The sequence below is a fragment of the Rattus norvegicus genome, chromosome 10, assembly GCF_021556685.1.
Source record: "Rattus norvegicus strain SHRSP/BbbUtx chromosome 10, alternate assembly SHRSP_T2T, whole genome shotgun sequence".
Lineage (NCBI taxonomy): Eukaryota > Metazoa > Chordata > Mammalia > Rodentia > Muridae > Rattus > Rattus norvegicus.
The window spans coordinates 24850073-24869582 of record NC_141543.1 but is presented as its reverse complement, the minus strand read 5'-3'; the positions used below and the strand labels follow the sequence as shown (position 1 = coordinate 24869582).

At 47.9% G+C, this 19510-nt stretch overlaps 1 protein-coding gene across 1 annotated transcript in view; it reads left to right on the top strand.

Moving 5' to 3' along the window:
• Dock2 (dedicator of cytokinesis 2) overlaps positions 1-19510 on the top strand; it is a 418958-nt gene that overhangs the window by 376319 nt on the left and 23129 nt on the right. Inside the window, 7 exon segments of the mRNA NM_001419946.1 lie at positions 1892-2048; positions 3675-3715; positions 7610-7700; positions 8566-8685; positions 11775-11864; positions 13306-13410; positions 15878-16019. Coding sequence (NP_001406875.1) covers positions 1892-2048; positions 3675-3715; positions 7610-7700; positions 8566-8685; positions 11775-11864; positions 13306-13410; positions 15878-16019 — 746 coding nt within the window.

The following is a 19510-nucleotide window of genomic DNA, read 5'->3' as shown; positions in this document are numbered from 1 at the left end:
AGGCCCTTTGCCTGGAATCCCACACCAAATGCCTGACAGAGCCCGACTGAATTATTAGGGTGAGGAACAGGGCTGGAAGTGACTGTCTCAGAGAAGTAGGGACAGCTGCAGCAGAACCAGACTGGTGTAAATCACGAGCCATTTGCATTACTTGTTGAGAGCCAGGAACAAATGCTACTCTTAAGGCAAGATGGATGTGTCTGATGCCAGCCACAGTTTGAGAAGTCACCTCCTTGCAGCCTGACGTGGCCTCTGGAATGAAATGACCCTCCAAAGTCTTTGGTTTTCTTTTCTTTTCTTTTTCCCCCTTCTTTTTCTTGAGATCTCTGAAGAACTTGCACTGCCCAGAGGCATAACTTGGGAGCCCTGAGATACCCAAGAATGCATGCAGTGTCTGCAGGAAAATCTCTCCCCAGATTGAGCAGTGACTGGCTTCACTTCCAAGGTCTCCACTTAAGCTTCCAGCTGACCTTTTAACCGTTCTCCGCCCCAATTTCCTCTGCTAGAAATGGAGAGGAAGAATTCCTAGTTTTTGAAAGTCCCCCAAGGGGTCAACGTAGTGCCTAGCACCACACATGTGGTTAAGGAGACTTTTCATCACCCCAAGTTTAACTTACTCATCCCTCACCCCGATTTACAAGGACAGGCCTGTTTCTCTGCATGTTAGAGTGGCTCTCTTTACCACAGTATGCCTAGTACCATATTTATCAGCTGATAAGTGTTTAAAATGGCATGGGTAATGCTTTTATAGTAATTTTATAGTTTTTTTTCAGTCAGCACTCCTATGTCCCAAGAGAAAAACAGAACATCTCATCTCTCTTCTTCACGTGGGCCCCTCACCAAAAGGGATCAATTAGGTGGCTAGTGTTCGTCCTTCCTGACCATATGTCTTGCAACACTTTCTGGGTTTTACACAGATGGCATTGGATGATGGAGACAGAGGTGGCAGAGCCAGACTACTGATATTTACCAACTGTGGGACCTTGAGCAAGTCAGGTGACCTTGCCATCCCTTAGTCTCCCTGAGCGCAGGGATCCCTTCCCAACAGACCATGAGGAAGCACTAAAGGAGTTCATCTTCCTGTGACACTAGGAATAGTACTCAGGACACGCTCAGCTCTGCAACAATCAATTAAATAAAAATAAAATGTTTGGATACTTAACGCCTCTCATTTAACCATGTATTTTATGGGGCATTTTATGTCATCGACTCACTTCCTAATAGTTTTTAATAGCTTCATAGAACCATGTTGTGTGAAGATACATCACTTCACTTAAACATTTTCCACTTGATGGACACTTCTGATGACTCTAGCTCTTTCACTGTGACCCTGGTGTAGTTCTAGAAATACTTTGACTTCTGTAGAGAAGAGTCCATGAAGCAGAGCTGTTGAATTAGAATATATATATATATATATGTGTGTGTGTGTGTGTGTGTGTGTGTGTGTGTATATCTATATGTGTATGTGTATGTATATGTGTATGTATATGTTATGTATATGTATATATGTATGTGTATGTGTATGTTATGTATGTGTATGTGTATGTGTATGTGTATGTGTATGTGTATGTGTATGTGTATGTGTATATGTATGACATTGCTAGATGTTGTGAGACTCACTACCTGCTACCCAGAACAGCTACCTGCTGTTCTACTTCTGCAGGCACGATCATGGGTATCTCCCACCTCACCCACACACTACTGGCCATATGGGAATATGTTTTACTTTTATTTTCCCCATCCCAGCAGTATAAGAATATTTGCTGCGCCGTACGGATAGATTACTGTTTGGGTGAAGAAAAGTGAGCTTGGGTTCACTGACCGCTCGGGTGGTGTTGCAGCTGATAACCAGTTTCCCCCCGTGTGAGCTCGGCACCCTCTCTCCTCACAGCCTCATGGAGTGCGCAGCGGAACACCCGACCATTGCCAAGTCGGTGGAGAACTTCGTGAGCTTGGTCAAAGGGCTGCTGGAGAAGCTGCTGGATTACCGGGGAGTGATGACGGATGAGAGCAAAGACAACCGTATGAGCTGCACCGTGAATTTGCTGGTGAGTGACAGCCAGGTCCCCGTGGACCAAGAGGGACCGATATCCTGCTGTGCGGGCTGAGCTTGGGTCTCACTTCTGCTCTTGGGGGGAGAAGCAAGGCTAACAATTGTGGTGCTCAGCCAAAGACGGTTAAAATCCAGCTCTGTGTCTCGAGGCTTCCTGTGCCTCAGTTTCCTTACATGTGAAGTGGAAGCTACGAAGACGTCCTTTGAGGACTTGGGGCGTCCATAGAAGGAAGATGGAGATAGCTAGTGCATTGCATGTGCCACCCGCCTTTCCCAGAGCTTGGGAAATACATGTTTCGGGCCCCGGGCTCTGTTGTGTGGCCTCTCCTATCGATGTGGACTCCTTTGTAACAGCCTAGATATTGCTATTGATTTTTTCAGGACGCCAAAGGGACTTGAAAAACCCTGACCACAGCAGAAAGCAATCCAATGCTAATAGTTCCACCAGGCCTGATTTGCATAGAGAGCGGAGCTTGGACTTTTTTTTCCAAGCTTAGGGCTTTTCCAGTTTCTCCCTAAGGAAGGTTGGAGACGGTTGAAGAAATTGACCTTCGTCAACCAGACTAGAACAGGCCTGGGACGAGGACATCTGAAGCAGTGAGCCAGGAGCTCAGGGTCTGCTGTCAGGAGAGCTCATTCTGATGAGCTCTGCCATCCCATTGCCTGCAAGGCCTGGAACATGTCACCTGCCCTTCTCTAAGCCCCAGGAGCCTGTGTGTGCTCACATCTCACGAGTGGCTCTTAGATCAGCTCAAAATCTGCAATGATTTGTTTTAAGTTGTCACAAGACTAGGACTTCCAGTAGCAGAATCCAGGGAGACTACCAGTCTAAGCGGCCCCTACCTGGGAAAAGATGGCTTGGAAAGTTCAGAGCACTTGCTTGTCCGTCCCAGACAGCTACGTCAGGCCGTTCACAACCGCCTGTGATCAGCCAGGGGGTGTGACGCCCTCTCTTAGCTTCCATGGGCACTGAGACACTTGTGTCATATATTCGTTTGCAAGGACTCTTGAGCAAACAAGCAAACAACAAACAACTCCTAAGAACCAGGCCTAGCGAAATACCCCTGTGATCCCAGAAGGCCAATGTGGGAAGATCGCGCATCTGAGACCTCAAAACACAAGAACAAAAAGCAAAATTTAAACAACAACAAAAGCAAACGACCAGTAGCATCTAAGCTGGCACTGGAGTAGGTCCCAGACACTGTCAAGTTTAAGTGCCTTAGCTGTGGAATATAAAGCTCCAGAAGGTTCTGTGCTGTGAGAATTAGGATGTGCTCTTGAGGGTGTACTTTTAAGCCAGGCTACCTTTAAAGGTACACTGGCCTGGTCTCGACAGCCTACCACTCAGCCTGGCCAACAGATCGCTGCATCCCCTAATAGGCGATGGCTGAGACATTCGATCTGTCCCTTTACAGTCAGGGAAGTGACTTGCAGAGCAAAGCTTCCCAACGAGGCTACTGGGTACACTTGGCAAAGTGAATATCTTGCTCCTTCTTGGCGTTTTCAGACAATAAGCGGCGATCTTTCTCTCATCATCTCCATTGCCATATTCTTGTCCCCAAAGCTCGGCAAAGAAAAGCACTCAATACCGTGTTTTTTTTGTTTTTTTCCCCTCGCCTAGAATTTCTACAAAGATCACAACCGGGAGGAGATGTACATTAGGTAAGAGTTTTCTTGTAAAGCCTCGGACTGCTTTGGTACCTCTCCGCTCAGTATCCATCACTGCCTCGGATAGAGAATTTAGACCTGTCTTCTTAGCACCTAGCTTTTGGCATCCCGATTCCTCTCAATTTCCCAAGATTTAGTGGCACCTTCTGTTCTTCCCCAGTGATCACCACAGAACCACCTGGACCTCTCAGACTGCCTGTGGTCCTCCTCTGTGTGTTTCTCTTAAACGATGTCATTTGAGTCATGCATTTGTTTGCTTCTGCCACAGGGCATCATGGGAAATCCTCTTTAGCCCAAGAACATGGTAAGCCCTTGGCTGGCTTGCTTTGAAGGGAAGAGAGGGGGATGGTGAGATGGCTCGGTAGGTAAAGGGGTTTGCTTCCAAGCTCTTGAAGACCTGAGTTCAATCCCCAAGACCTACACAGGGGAAGGAAAGAACTGATTCTCAAGCTCTACCCTGACCTGCACACATGTGCTGTGACACATACATACCCTTGTATGCACATATCACACACACACACACACACACACACACACACACACACACAAGAGGTTATGATAGGATAAATAATAAATAAATAAATAAATAAATAAATAAATAAATAAATAAGAAAGGCATACCATGTGGCCTAAGTCTCCTCCCTGCTGGGCATTTACTAGATTTTTAAGTTTATCATAGGAGGTTTTTCTGAGGACATTAACTTGCACCAAAAAGAAAAAAGAGAAAACAAAACAAAAAAACAAAAAAAAACACAAAAAAACCCTCCTTCACCAATTTTCTCAGTATCTCATATTTTCCTGCAAAAAACCACAACTATATTACTGTTATTTTTTTACTCATTATAAAAATAACACAGATTCTTTAAAAGTCAAAACAATAAAGCCTCATAAAATACAGACTAGCAAAATATGAAATAAATCTCTAAAACACACACATATTTTCAGGCTTTTTATGCTTATATATACATCTAATTCTGCACATTATTTCTGCAAAAATGGAGTTTTAGCCCCAATAATTTATCCCTCACTTCTTTTTACCTGACAAGATGTATTTCAACATCATTCATAATGAAACTATAAAATTTCCTTTCTAGAATATGCTGTCATTTACGCAGCCAATCCTGTCCTGTTGAACAGGCCTGTTATTTCCAATGTTTTTCACAAGAAAGAAAGAAAGAAAGAAAGAAAGAAAGAAAGAAAGAAAGAAAGAAAGAAAGGAAGGAAGGAAGGAAGGAAGGAAGGAAGGTTAGCAACAACGGATTCTTGGCCACTGGCCCTGTGAGTCCACAGTTGCCTCAGCTGTTCTGTCAAAAGCTGAGCCTGTGCACTTAAACTCACTCTGAGCCTCTGAGCGTACCACTGTGCTTGGTGCTTGCTTTACTGGTCCAGTTGTGTCAAGAAAGTCATTCCGAAGACTGTCTTGACCTTTGTGACACAAGAAGCTTTAGGGTCTGAGGGATCAGAGTGGCTTTTTGAGATGAGTCATTCACAGCTACTGTTGTGGGTTCTTTTTTGGTACAAAAACAAAACAAAACAAATCATTCTGCCTTCTGCTCTGAGGGTGAGATACAAGACTCTCCCTACATACCCTATAGTCAGGCTTTCCTCTCTCCAAACCCTTTCCTCATTTCCACTTCAGAAGCACAGATGGTAAGTCCCAGACCCCAACTGGCTTGGAGATAGGGGCTTGGGTTAAACTCGGAAAGCCACCATGCTGACCTACCCCAGACACTGCGGAAGTTCTAGTCTGTTCTCTTTGGCAGGTATAGTATTTAAAATATTTTGAATCTGCTGCCAACATTTTTACACCTAGAGACCTTACAAAAACCCACAGTTCTTCTTCCTGAAAAGCTCAGAGTTTGTCACTACATTGTACCCCCAGTCCACTCAGGCACTTGTCACTTCATTGGATGGTGGTGGCCCTTTTAGATGCAAATGTGGCCCTGCCATTCTCTGTTCCCTGAGGTACCTCACTTAAGCACACAGAGACAACTGACTCAGTAGCCCTGGTGGGCTCATTAAAATTACTTCCTTGGGGCTGAAGAGCAGATGGTTAAGCCCAAACGCTAACAAAGGAGAGTAGAGGGGGCCTTAGCTGGTTCAGTAGTTGAAATAGCATGGGGGGCTTGTCTCCCTCCAGACACTCTCCTGGATGTTGTTGTGCACAGACATCAAAGGGGTCTAAACGGGCAGCAATGAGATAGGATTGGGCCATGTAGGAAGAATGGGTGTTTCCAAATTCCAGACTTCACCAATGACTGTTACCAGCAGAGCTGGTATAAAAACAGCACTCTCTGGGGCTGGAGAGACCGCTCAGTGGTTAAGAGCACTGACTGCTCTTCCAGAGGTCCTGAGTTCAATTCCCAACACCCACATAGCAGCTTACAACTGTCTGTAACTCCAAGACATAAATACAGGCAAAACACCACTGCACATAAAATAATTTGTGTGTGTGTGTGTGTGTGTGTGTGTGTGTGTGTGTGTGTGTATGAACAGCTTCATCCCTCCCTCCTCCCTTTCCTCCATACCCCCTCTCTTTCTGTTCTAACACAGGCCCCAGTTTTCATCTTCAACAATGCTGGCAGGATGAGTTGAATCTTTCTGCCAGAGCTGCTCCCCCACTTCCCGTCGACCCCAGCTCAACTGAGCGGCTAGAAATCTTTCTGAGACAACCTTGAGTTAGTCAGTATTCCATCCCTGTGACAGAATCTCTGAGAAAATGAAGTTACCCCGAAGAAAGTTTTATTTTTGACTCTGGTTCAGAAGCTTCAGTCCGCTGTTACCTGGTACTGTAGGATCGATTATCAATAATGTATCAAAGCCCCCTCCCTTTGCTCTTGATTCTGCTCTTAGTTCCTTTCCACAGGATTTTTCTCAGGGTTCAGAACTAAAATGTCAGTTGCAAAGAGACAGGGGGCTGGGAGTGTCAATGTGTCTGAATAACTGAGTCTCTCTGTAGACTACAGCTCAGGGCCTTTCTAGCCTTTCTCTCTCCCCTGCTCTCCTCTCTTTTAAGCTTTCCCAGAGCACCCTAAAGAAAGGACCAGAGCATCCCTTTGTGAATTGCATTCTCATGGACTCTTATAGGATCGAGCTGCTACTCAAGCTCACACCCCAGCATGTCTGTGTACTAGCCTGTGACTCTCGGCAAACCACTTTTTTCCGTCCTTTACTGTCATGTCATATTACCGCTGGGCAGAACATTATGTAGCATCCTGAACTCTGTCCAGGATAGCCTCAAACTTCATGTTTTTGTCTTCATCAGAATATGCATATCCTTAATGGACCCAGGATTAGGTGATCCAAAGTATTTAAAACACTTAGCAAAAACTGGGCATCATAGCACACACCTGTGATCCCAGCACATAGGGTGTCATAGGAGGATCATAATTTGAAGCCATCCTGGCCTACATAGTAAGTTCTAGGCTAGCCTAGGTTATATTATAAGACATTGTTTCAGGGGTTGGGGATTTAGCTCAGTGGTAGAGCACTTGCCTAGCAAGCGCAAGGCCCTGGGTTCAGTCCCCAGCTCCGAAAAAAAGAATAAAAAAAAAAAAAGACATTGTTTCAGGAGTAGAAGGGGAGAAGTCACTTAGCATAGCACCTGGCATCACTTAGCATAGTACCTGGCATCACTTAACATAGCACCTAGTATCACTTAGCACAGCACCTGACATCACTTAGCATACATAGCACCTAGCATCCCTTAGCATAGCACCTGGCACATACCAAGGGTCCAACAAATACTAGATTTTATAATTACCACTTAGAAGGCTGGATGGCTAGACTGAAGAACTCCCTGTGCCCTATGCAAGAGTCCATTTGTCCTGTCTCCACCAGACACCTTATCACCACATCTTGTAACTCATCACACTTCTCCCTACACAGATACCTGTATAAATTGCGTGACCTTCACCTGGACTGTGACAACTACACAGAGGCTGCCTACACACTCCTCCTCCACACCTGGCTTCTCAAGGTACTGTCCCAGGAAGACATCCGCGCTGAGATCCCCACTGAGTCCTCACAGCAAGCTGAAGAGTTTTAAAAAGGATGAAAGGAAGAATCAAAAGAAATGGGGAAAGAAAGTCAAGGGAATTTTCCTTTTCTTGGTGCCCCTCAAACTCCTTACTTATGTCTCTGTGCTATTTCACCTGCTCCCCGCGGTACTGAGTGACCTTTATCTTTCATACCTGAAAGTCTCTGGGATATACATCTTCAGTACTATATAGCATCTAACTTGTTGTGGGGGATAAATCACTGGCCTGCCCACTGAACAGCTTCCCCTGTCTAGCAGACGTTGCTGCAAAAGCACGAACTTCTTTCCTTTGGCTTTTGAAGTCCTTTGGCCATGTCTCATTGAGATTTAGAGAAAATCCCCAAAGTCCACACTGTGAAACCACTAGAAAGCCGAAGTTGCCCAATTGAGCCAAAAATCAGAATCACTTCACAGATGGAAATCACAGACAGCATCTGCCTGACCACACACACCAGGACCCTGGGGAGGCCAGCAGGGTCCGTCTTCATCTTGCTCCTCCTCAGAGAAGCTCTCAGAGCTCACGGTCCTTGGTTCATCTGCTCTGTCTGATATCATCAGAACTAGAGGGCAACCTCCTAGCATCCCAAGGACTCATACCCATAAGGGCAGCTTCCCCATGCAACCCTAGGTTTTCAAAGATGAGCTGAGATGGGGAAAGGGGAGACATAGGAGTATCATAATTTGAAGCCATCCTGGCCTACATAGTAAGGACCTGGACAGGGTGGTTTCTGCCTTTCATCCTGGGAAGACATCTGTCCTTGGCTGCCATTTATCTCTGTGTTTCTTCCCCATGTTCTCTCGGTAGTGGTCAGATGAGCAGTGTGCGTCACAGGTCATGCAGACAGGCCAGCAGCACCCTCAGACCCACCGGCAGCTGAAGGAGACACTCTATGAGACCATTATAGGCTACTTTGACAAAGGAAAGGTAATTGGAGCCCGTCACCCTCTCTCTGTGTCGGGGTGTCGGCCAGTGGGAGGGACAGGTCTCTCTTGTGCTGTGTACTTAGTCCTTCTTTTTAAACACCTGGACCATTGTATTTTCTTTGCCCAGCTTGGAGCATCCCCACCACATCTGTCCACTAGCAGGTTGGATCTTTTCACTCTTCAGGGTAAAGAGCGTCCTCAACCACCTTCAGCACCCCTGTGCTAGCCACTATGCTACTATTGATAATCCTTTCCTTACATAGGGTTTGTTTGCCTGATCGCTGGCTCCTCTTTATGGAGTTACCTCAATCACAAAGCTTTTGTTTCATCCACTGCTGGAAGCCTGGTGGTTAAAGTAGAACCTTACACCCAGGAGCTGATGATACAGGTTGGATAAATGGGCACATCTGTGGGTGAAACCATGCTGCCCTTGATCTCTTCAGCAAGGACGATGGCAGGGTTGCCCAGGAGCTGAAGCGAACCAGCTGCTACCCAGCCCCAGCTTCCAGCAGACCTCAAGGCAGCTCCAACCTTCATCTTGAGAGGCAAGATGGAGCTCCACCATCTGCCCTGTAGGCAACCCAGCACAGTACCTCCATGCCTGGGCATTTCATTGCTCATGTCCAGCCACAGTTTTGTGTCTCTTCTGATGTTCTAGTTCTCCTGCTACCTCGGCGAGATACTAAGAGTATCTGCTTCTTAGTTGTAAGTTGTAGGAGGAGAGAAAGGTCATAAACACCAGCATGGTAGCCAGCAGGCAGCAAGGTCATCTTGTTAGACTGTAATGGCCACCATTGTTACCTAACCTGGCCACTTCCTCTGTGAGGCCCTCCGTACGTACTCTGGCTCACGCACAGCCCTACTTTGCTGTGACTGGGAAGACCTCTCTCCATCTATTGGGATCCCGATGGGTTCTTGGTTTAGATTTGTTCTGCCTCTGCAGTTTATTGCCTCTGCCTTGGTCTGTTCTTCTCCCTTCCCCCAGAACAATGACATGAGGTAATGTCTACAGAGGGGCTTATAAATTCCTAAGGCCAGCAGCTGGAGAAGACTGTCCTAGAATTTATGATTATAAGCCTCTTGAGGGCAGAGACTCTGCCATCTTTGAACCTCTCGCCCCTCTAGCCATCAGATACGAGCCTTCTATTTGTTTATTACTGATTACATCAATCTGACTGGGAGAGTCCCAAAAGGGGATGAGCTTTGTCTCCAGCTTGGGATTTGGCCCAGCCACCCTGTGCTGAGCAGACAGGAGGAAGACACAAGTGCCCCATGCTCAAAGCACTTACTGTCTTGTTGCTAAATCAGAGACGCCAGTTATTGTCAGGGTTTGCATGTTTTCTTTTGGTACTGTGCAACGATGAGGTTGGGGACAGGGGACCGTGGTGGTACCTGGGCGTATAGAGGAGGCAGCAGATGATACAGCTTACCCTGAAAACCATGGTCATGGAAACTTCTAGAATAAAACCTAAACTCTTTTGCTCCCCTCAGCTTTCCTTCCCTACAGACACACATAGGCCATCACTCCATAAGCCTGTCTTGACACCACCTGATACAGTACCTCCCCAAACCCAGCAGTTCTGAACACTTCCTTTTGCTTCACCTCAGATGTTCGTGAGAGCAAAAATAGTGTCTCTTCCCCATCTTTGACTGCACAGATGGATGGATATCTGTGCACCGGCCCCAGAACCCAGTCACTTACTCCATAACCAGTGTGTAAAGCTAGTGAGATCAGTTCCTGCCAGAGGTCCCAGAGGACTGAAGGGAATGCTGGGAGTCTGACTACCGCCCTGCCCCCTCTTAGCCTTTTAGAAATCTCTTCGTGCACAGAGACCCCATTGCTTCTTCCTGTTTCTATACTGGTGGGAAGCTTGCAAACACACACACACACACACACACACACACACACACACACACACACACACACATACCCTATTGTGTCCAACAGCCCTCTGGCCCAGCCAGGTTCATTACCCAACCTTCTTGTTCAGGGTGAAGCTGGCAGACTGGGGTCCTCCTGGCACGTAAAGCATTTTTATGCTGCTCACTAAGCTGTCTTGGGTTTACTGCCATGGCTCCTCTGATGCATGCTTGGTTTTATTTATTTCTATGCTTGGATGCAGAGAGCACTTTCCTTAAGAAGCTCACTATGAATTTTGGCAGCCTCCACTCTCGCCTCCCCCGCCTCCCCTGGCTTCTCCATTTAGGTGCATTTTCTGTTTTAAACCCGGCGTGGAGTGGGAATGGGTAGCCTCTGAGACTGTCGAGCTCCAGCCAACCCTGCCTCTCCCCACGCCCGGCTGCAGAACTCGTGGATGCCTCTGTAGTCCAAGATGGGGGATGGTCTTGACGTCGGCTTAAAATCAAATGGCACAGAAGAAGCTTCTGTGTCCGGGGTTCATATTTTTCCGTTTATTTTAAAAACAGAGAAGACCCACTTCGAAAGTTTTAATGTTTTAATACTCTAGTGCATCATCCCTGTGCTGCTCTGTGCTTAACTCCCACAACCACGTCACCCCATTAGGAACTGACAGAGAGGATCACAGATTGAATATTGGAACCCAGTTCCATCCCCTGAAATGCTCTGACCTCAGGCCATTTGTTTACTTCAGTGGGAAGTAAACTAGAGTTAAACTAGTAAACTGCAGCTAGAGCTTCCTCTCTAGCAAAGGGTTCTGATGCCTCCCCTTTCCTAACCTGTACTCTGGGAAGGCAAGAGACTCAGGGAGTGAGCCTAAGTCATCAAGTACTTACAACGCTTCAAAGGGAGCCCACTCTTGGCTGGGCAGATGAACCTCCATTTTTCGCCTGGGCATGATGTTAGTGACCTCTCTCCAGATACTTAGAAAGAATCAGAGCACATGTACACAGCCTACTCTATTATTCATTAAAGGGGCAGGATGGGAAGCCGAGGAAAGGTTAGACTACTACCAAATTACAGGCTCGCACTGTGTGAGCACCAGGACTGGGTAAGAGGGTGTCTGCGGTTGCAACTCTTAGCGGGCGACGGCAAGGCTCAAGTCCCTTCTTCAGCAAAGGCTCTGAAAAGCTGAGCCACCACTAACCATTGTCTCCATGATGCTCCTGTAGATGTGGGAGGAGGCCATCAGCCTGTGCAAGGAGCTGGCGGAACAGTATGAGATGGAGGTCTTTGACTACGAGCTGCTCAGCCAGAACCTGGTAAGGCTTCCTTCCCCCAGAAAGCCATGCATGCACGCCTCGCACAGTGCTCACTCAGCTCAGAGACAGAGGAAAGCACGGTCTGTGGGTTAGGGAGACGGAAGGATGGAGAAGGGCCTGATGAGGTCGTGGTGAACGTCACCCTTCCATGGTTAGATGGAGCCGCAGCTGCCGCAGCTGCTTCACTCCCAGCAAATGCTCTGTTGCATTTGCAGTAAAGGTTTCACAAATCACCAAACCAATTAAATAAAGGCGCAACTCTGTGCCTCTCGATGAGCAGATAAATCACTTTAACACGCTTCCCATCTGGTTGATCCCATTAGCATGTTGATGCTCGGGACTAGGGTGGGGGAAATCAGAAGGAGAGGGACCAGCCTTCCCTGCCTACACTGTCAGGGATTAGTAAGGAACTGAGCTCAGCAGGGGAAATAAAGCTCTACATTTTGGCTGCTTCTTCATCCCTTACCACCATCCATGGTTGCCCAAGTGTCAGGCTCCCAGACCCTTATTCTCAGCCCATAAAGTGCAATGTAGATATTTGCAGGAAAATGGTAAAACGAGAGTCAGAATGTTGAAGGGATGGATCAACAGCCCGGGCAGGGGACAGAGGGCTAGAGTGGTAATCGTATGAAAGTCTGCTGAGCTCTTAGCTTTATGTAAGATAAGACTCAAATACAAACATGTCAGCGCCAGCGTGGACTCAATGGCAATATCCCCTGAACATACACATGTTCGCAGACACAGAGGTGCTGCGGTCTTCCAAATGTGCGAGTTTATGTGTAGACACGTGCCAGGGCATCCTGCGTAGTCCCAACATACATTCCCCTCCCTGAATGCGTCACACACCATCCAGGCACCTGCCTAGATCCGCACGTAAGTTTTAGGCCACATCAAGTGATCCTTGTGACGCATGTCTTCATATGCTTGCGCCAAGATTTCTTAAGGATCAATAGCGATTGCAGGGCGTGGGGAAGTGCGGAGAGAGCTGCAAACCGTTTTCAGGGATATGAACATTTGAAAAGCACACACCTCTTGTAGTGCGCAAAGTAGGTTAGCTGCATGTGCACACACAGGAAGATGTTTCCACCTGGAGGCATTGGGTCATCCATGCCTCTTAGCAAGACCTGTCACTGTCACTGCCACCTGTTCACAGAGAAGGGGGTACAGTGGGCAGGGTCCCCAGCTGGGGCTCTTACTTCAAGCACTGGAGATACAAGAACGCCATGGATAAATGCTCTCCTCCAAGCGGGTCGCCTAGCGCAGTAGGCATGGGCTCTAAGCATGGCTCTATCCACTGTAATAGAGGCATAGCTGCAGGCGCATCATTGTCTACACTTGGTTCTGGGGTGAGCATAACATCACAACTGTGGATTGTTTTAGTTGAATATGCCTCGGATACACACCATGTTGTCTTAATACAAGTCATGTTTTCTTTTTTCAGACCCAGCAGGCCAAGTTCTATGAAAACATCATGAAGATCCTCAGACCCAAACCAGACTACTTTGCCGTTGGATACTATGGCCAGGGGTTCCCCTCCTTTCTACGGGTGGGTTTGCCAGTGACTCAGGCCAGGGTCTGAGGACCTCGGGACCATAGCTGTTCCTCTGTGCTTTGTGCTTTGAAGATCTGATTGCTCCCGGAAGCTTGAAGCTCAGGAGCTGAGTGATGCTGTCCAAGGACTGCCACTGTCCCCAGGAGAGTCCTAAGTCAGCCTAACCATCAATGGCGGTGATTACATCACACATGGAACTGCAGAGAGGAGTAGTCAGGGCCCCGATGCAGGGATGAGGCGTTCAGAGAACGACCACCTGACACCGGCTATCGAGGAACTCCAAGGCAGTAGCTCTCTGTTCTCTCACGGGCTCCCTTTGCTTTCTTGATGTTTATTGGAGTCACAGGGCGTCCCTTCATGTGTGTGCTGTCTCTACAAATGTGCACCATATGTAGAACGGAAACTGAGAAAAACCTCACATGTCTGGCAACTTACTTAAAAATAACAAAAAACTCCACGGGCTGGGTCCCTCGTTAACATGAACTGTAAGTAATATCTGTAGTTTTTCCAGCTTAAAAAAATCAGTGAGGAACACTTGTGACAGAAGCAGAAGGCAAGAGCAACCTGGTCTGTATAGAAAATTCCAGGCTGTCCTGGGTTCTGTAGAGAGACTCCCATCTCAAGCCAATAAACAAAAATAGCGAGAAGAGTAAACGTCACTTGCCTTTCTGCCAATCCCTCTGAAGCCTGACCTAAGGAAAGGGCTCTGTGCCCAGGGCTGTGGTGTTGATCTGTCATAATCACATGGTACCCGCTCCACGGGAAAACTATACGTCAGATCAAGTGTGAACGAGAAGGACAAATGACACCCTTAGTATCACTATGGAAATAATTTTGATCCTGTGTCCCCCAAACGAATTTTTTGAGACACGCAGGGTCCCTGCAGCATCCTTTCTAGTCAGTATCTTGGTGGCTGCTTTTAGAATGTAACAGGTTGGATTTTGATATACACAGGATTGCTTCAAGTTTATGAGTCAGAAAGATGCCGGGTCCATGACAGATCTGACCCTTGAAATGACCTTGGTTTACAGTGTGGTCTACTTAGTCTCTCACTGTGGCCAGTCAACATGGAAGCCACAGTGGGCTTACAGGAGAGACTTCCATGAAGAGCTGTACGGTAGGTGTGGAGAGGGGATCCTGAGTAGAACAGCAGACGCTGTTCAGGCCTGTTGGCTTACCAGAGACTCCCCTGACCACTTGGTAGGAGTGTTCCTGGGATGATTCCTAGAGACTACACTTTAACCAGCCTAGGGTGAGGACTGGGAATCTAAACATTTGAAGATTCCCCAGCCCCTCTTGCTGTGTTGATTAAAAGATAAAGAGAGGGGGGATATGTTCTATGGAGGTCTGAGGAAAGGGGGTGTCTCAGAGGGCCCATGCTGAGACACTCCTTCCCCCTGAGGGACCAGCCATGGGATATAGAATAGAGTTTATTCAGTGCATGCCAAGGGGAGTTAAGAGGGCAGTAGGGGCAGAGATGGGGGGAGGGTAGAGAAATAGAAGAGTAGAGGCCAGCCATGAGCATGTGGAGAGAAGGGGAGAGGGGATTGGGGAGAGAGGGAACAAAGGGGGGAGAGAGTAAGAGCAAGAGAGCAAGAGGGTACAAGAGAGTGGGGAGGGGACAAGCAGCCCCTCTTAGAGTGTCAGGCATGCTTGGCTGTTGCCAGGTAACTGTGAGGGTGGAGCCTAGACAGAATGCTAACACCTGTAATGGCTTGATCCTGCACACATAAGTAAGTTACAGCTTAGGTTTGGACAGAAGAACTTAGCTGCCATCAGACTCAACAAAGACGGCTCAGCCGTGGTCTGGAACAGGTTTCCTACTTTTGCTACCTAGACAAGCCTTTCAATGCTTTCCTGTGGACTCTCCCCTGTGTATTGTGGGGTGCTTAGCAGCATCCCTGGCCTCTTTCTCTACTGCCAGGAGCACGTCAGCTTTGGCTATGACAATCAAAAGATGGTTCCAGGAATCCTCCATGTCCCCAGGTAGCTCAAATCATTCCCATAGCTTATGTTCTAGAGGAGGCTAATGTGGTCAGAGAAAGGTAAAGAAAATGGCTGCATAGGCTCAGGGCCAGTAGCCAGTAATGAAGGGCCTGGATATTGGTTCATTTTAGCATACAACTCTAGGCTTTGGTGGCCTCACTGAAGGGCAACTTTACAGGCCGTAAATGAAGTAGGCGTGACACAGTGAATTATCCCAGAAGCTGTTTGTAGCTTCCCTCTTTGTCAGCATCTCTGGTCGCCCTTTCCTTCAGAATTAGGCCTGTTAGAGCAGTGGTGTGCACAGCTAAGTCAGCCCCTACTTCAACTGATGAGAAGCTGAGAGGAGAGGGACATTCCCAAAGCCACCCCCTTCTACCAGCCCCAGGCTCATTTTGAACACCTTTCAGCTCTGCTTGAGTGATGAGTCCTGCACGCCCAGGCCCCAGTGTCTCTGATGGGTGTCCTTTCTCTGCAGAACAAAGTGTTCATCTACCGAGGGAAGGAGTACGAGCGGAGAGAGGACTTCCAGATGCAGCTTTTGAGCCAGTTCCCCAACGCAGAAAAGATGAATACAACCTCTGCCCCAGGAGACGATGTGAAGAACGCCCCAGGCCAGTGTATCCTTGGACTATGTCTCTCTCAGCCAGAGGGTTGGCCATAGCTTTAAGGGCGAGCCATTTCAGAGCTGACACCAGAGTCTCACCTGTGGAATCCAGAAAAGTCACCGCAGTCATACTGCCCTCTGTAACTGTGGGGGTCCACATGCATGGATTCAACTGACTGTAGGCTGCAATGTCGGGAGGGGGAAAGTGAGGTCATTACACTGTATGCACTGTGGCAACTAACTACATATCAGTGCCCTCTTAGACATCGTAGGTCATTTTGAGGTTGTTTAATGTAAGTGGGAAGACATGTCAATGCACACTTGGTATGAGTGGCATCCCGGCGGTGCTCATGGCAGGGCCATCCCACAGGTGAACATGGCCCTTCCTCCATTTTTTTTCCCATCATGATTATCCTCTCTGGTGCCTGGCTCTGCATCCGGCTTTGTGCAGGGTTTTACACCCAAAGTGGTCTGCCTTCCAGTAGGCACAGAACTCCTATAGTGCGCACGACATATGAACAGCTAGCAACAATACAATATATTTATTATACAAGTATGACCCATGCTAAGAGCAAGGCACACAGGGTGCTGAGGTCAAGAGACATTGTTTCTTGAGGACACATTTTGCGTTAAGTAGCTAAACCTTACTGTTGGTAGGGGAGATGACCCAGACAGGGGGAGGACCGGGAGTGCAGTGCTGTGTGTAGATGCCTTTGCCAAGGACCCAAAGGACCTTACATTGCCTGAAGTATAAAACTAACTCCATTCTGAGCCAGCTTCAAGGCTGCTGCAGAGCCCGGGTGTCCCAACAGTCTCACTCCCAGCTCCTAGTTCTCTCCGCCACTCCATTTAATTTCTTAAATAGGACTGCTTGTCCTTCCCCATTCTGTTCCCTCTGTTAGAATGCTCTTCTCTCAGCTCCTGGATCGACTGGTTCCCTCTCCAGGATCAGATCCTACCTGGGCACATCATGTTTAGGAAAAGCCGTTCTTTGGCACCTTATCAAGTTGCCTTTTCTGGGCTCATCATGGCCCTGTGGGCTCGAACTCTCTTTCTGCCGTTGTTTGTTTTTTCATCCATTCTATTTCGTTTGCACATGAAAGATACATGAATACAGAGGGGATGTCAGTTCCCTGAGAAAAGACCTATGTGGCCTGTTTTCCGTACTAAACCCCTGCCTCTGCACAGCGCTGGGCATAAAGCTCATTCTGGGAACGTACCCACTGCTCAGCAGAAGGAAAAGGAAAGGAGAGAAATCAAAAGGAGGGGCAGATTCGGGTGAAGGAGGAAGGAAGCCGCAGAGGCGACCAGCTTACCGGGGATACATAGAGCGATGTGCAGAGACAGGAGCTGAGGCTGGGAGCATGCGTGCAGCATAGCAACCGTGGAACAAGGCTGGTGCCTTCGTGTACTACATGCTGCCATAGCAGGAGGTAGGATCACGGAGGCAGGGGGCAGGTTCAGGCTGGCTGTGGAGCCTGGAAGCCCACGACCTCGGCTGGGGACCTGGCACCACACCCTTTAGTATGGATGAAGTTACAGCTTTTAAAGAGGGGTGTCGGGCTGCATGGCTGTTCTGCCCATTCTGCTGGAAACCTTAATCCAAATATTTTCCCCCTTGGGTGATAAATATTCACCTGTGACCTTTTCATTATTCCTGCCTGCCCTCCATGGCCATTTGCAGGAGAATGTGCAACTGGTGGCTGGCATCAAAGGCCAGTTCGGTTACATATGAGTCCTGGATTATTACTAAGGCTCCAGTAGTGGAACCCACGTATCGAACAGCTGTATGGCCTTTTGCTGTGGTATGGAAGAGCGAGCATGTGCCCCCCCCCCAGCCATGACATTATATTTAGGACCCTGTGATCTGGTTCAGTGCCAGGAACAAGCTGGTAAATCAGAGAGAAAGGTGCTGGCATTTGCTAGGTCTCTTCAGGAGAGCGAGCGCAAACATTACTTCCTGAGAGCCCACAGAATGTTCTAGAATGGGGAAATTTTTCCATATTTCACTGAAGGGAATACATGCTGCAGAAATGAAGCAATTTGCCCAGGGTCGAGAAGGTAATTAGAAAAGATGCAGGGAGGGGCTGGGGATTTAGCTCAGTGGTAGAGCGCTTACCTAGGAAGCGCAAGGCCCTGGGTTCGGTCCCCAGCTCCGAAAAAAAGAACCAAAAAAAAAAAAGAAAAGAAAAGAAAAGATGCAGGGAGTTTTAAATGCTGACTTCCGTCTGTCTGAAATCTGACTGTCTCTCTTACAGCATCTTTTGTTTGTTAAAGACCCGAGACCAGAATGATACTATTTTCTATAAACTTCACACTTAGGCATCTTTTCCTCCCCTTTGCCACACCGTTAGCCTCTGAGATGAGCCTACTGTACTCTGCATTTTACTACTAAGGAAACCAAGGTACAGCAAGCAAACAGAGAGGAGGTGGTGAGAACCCAGTGGAGAGAGGCTTCGAACTCAGGCCTGAGGCTTGCCACAACCTTTGCCTGTTAGCATTGTCCTCCTATCTTCTGCTGTCAAAAAGTCAGCAGGTGCTTTGGGAAAGGGACAGTTCTCTCATCTTCTCTAAGGAGTCCAGACAGCAGAAGGCACTTAGGCTGAAGTTCTTGCAGAAGTCTGCTGCTGCCAGCCCACCCACCAGGCATGGCGAGTCTCGCTAAGTAATTTGAGAGTGCAGATCCCATAAGTCTGGAGTCTCCTCTTGGATGAGTACCCACAGCTCAGATCAATATACATGGCCTACAATTGCCTCTAAAAGAAGTATTGGCAAACCTTTCTGTAAAGGTAGGTCTTGGGAGCTTTGTGACCCCCAGTCACAACTCCTGAGCTGCTGTCCCAATGCGTAAGCAGTCACTGATCATCACATGTACCTAGTAAGCAAGGCTGTGTTCCCACAAAGGTTTATGTAAAGGCACTGCCAACTGGCTTAACTTGTGCTTGCCAGAGAAACGGGCAGTGATATGGGTCAGGGCCTACGACCATCTGCCAGCCCCTGTCCTCAGCCAGAGTGCTCACCCCAGAGGAAATGCCCCCCAAACTCAAGCTGCCTGATTGGGATTTCAAGGTCTTCCTGCCTGAGGTTTGCAGCTATGTTCCCGATGAGACAGGTCCAGTGGGTTAAGTGTTGTTTTCTCTCTGGGAGAGAAACATGTAGAAGTACCCTTCAGGGTGAAAACTGTCAGCCACGCCCCAACCACCTGCACCGTGTGCTAGCACAGAGGAAACTCATCCAGGGGAGGCATGCAGTGAATGTGGTAGGAGATGTGGAAAAGGATAACGTTTGAGGTTGTGGTGGACTTGGGGTAGGAGATAGGAAGGAAATCATTTGAATGCCTGAAGAGAGAGATGGGGGAAGGAGAAATAGAAAACAGAGAAAGGAAAGGGGGGGGGTCGATGAAAGAACACGTGACCATGAACATTTCCCACTTAGTTTGATATGGCCAGCTTGATGTGAGTCATGATGGGGCTAAAATAGAAAAAGGCAAAGATCCAACCAATG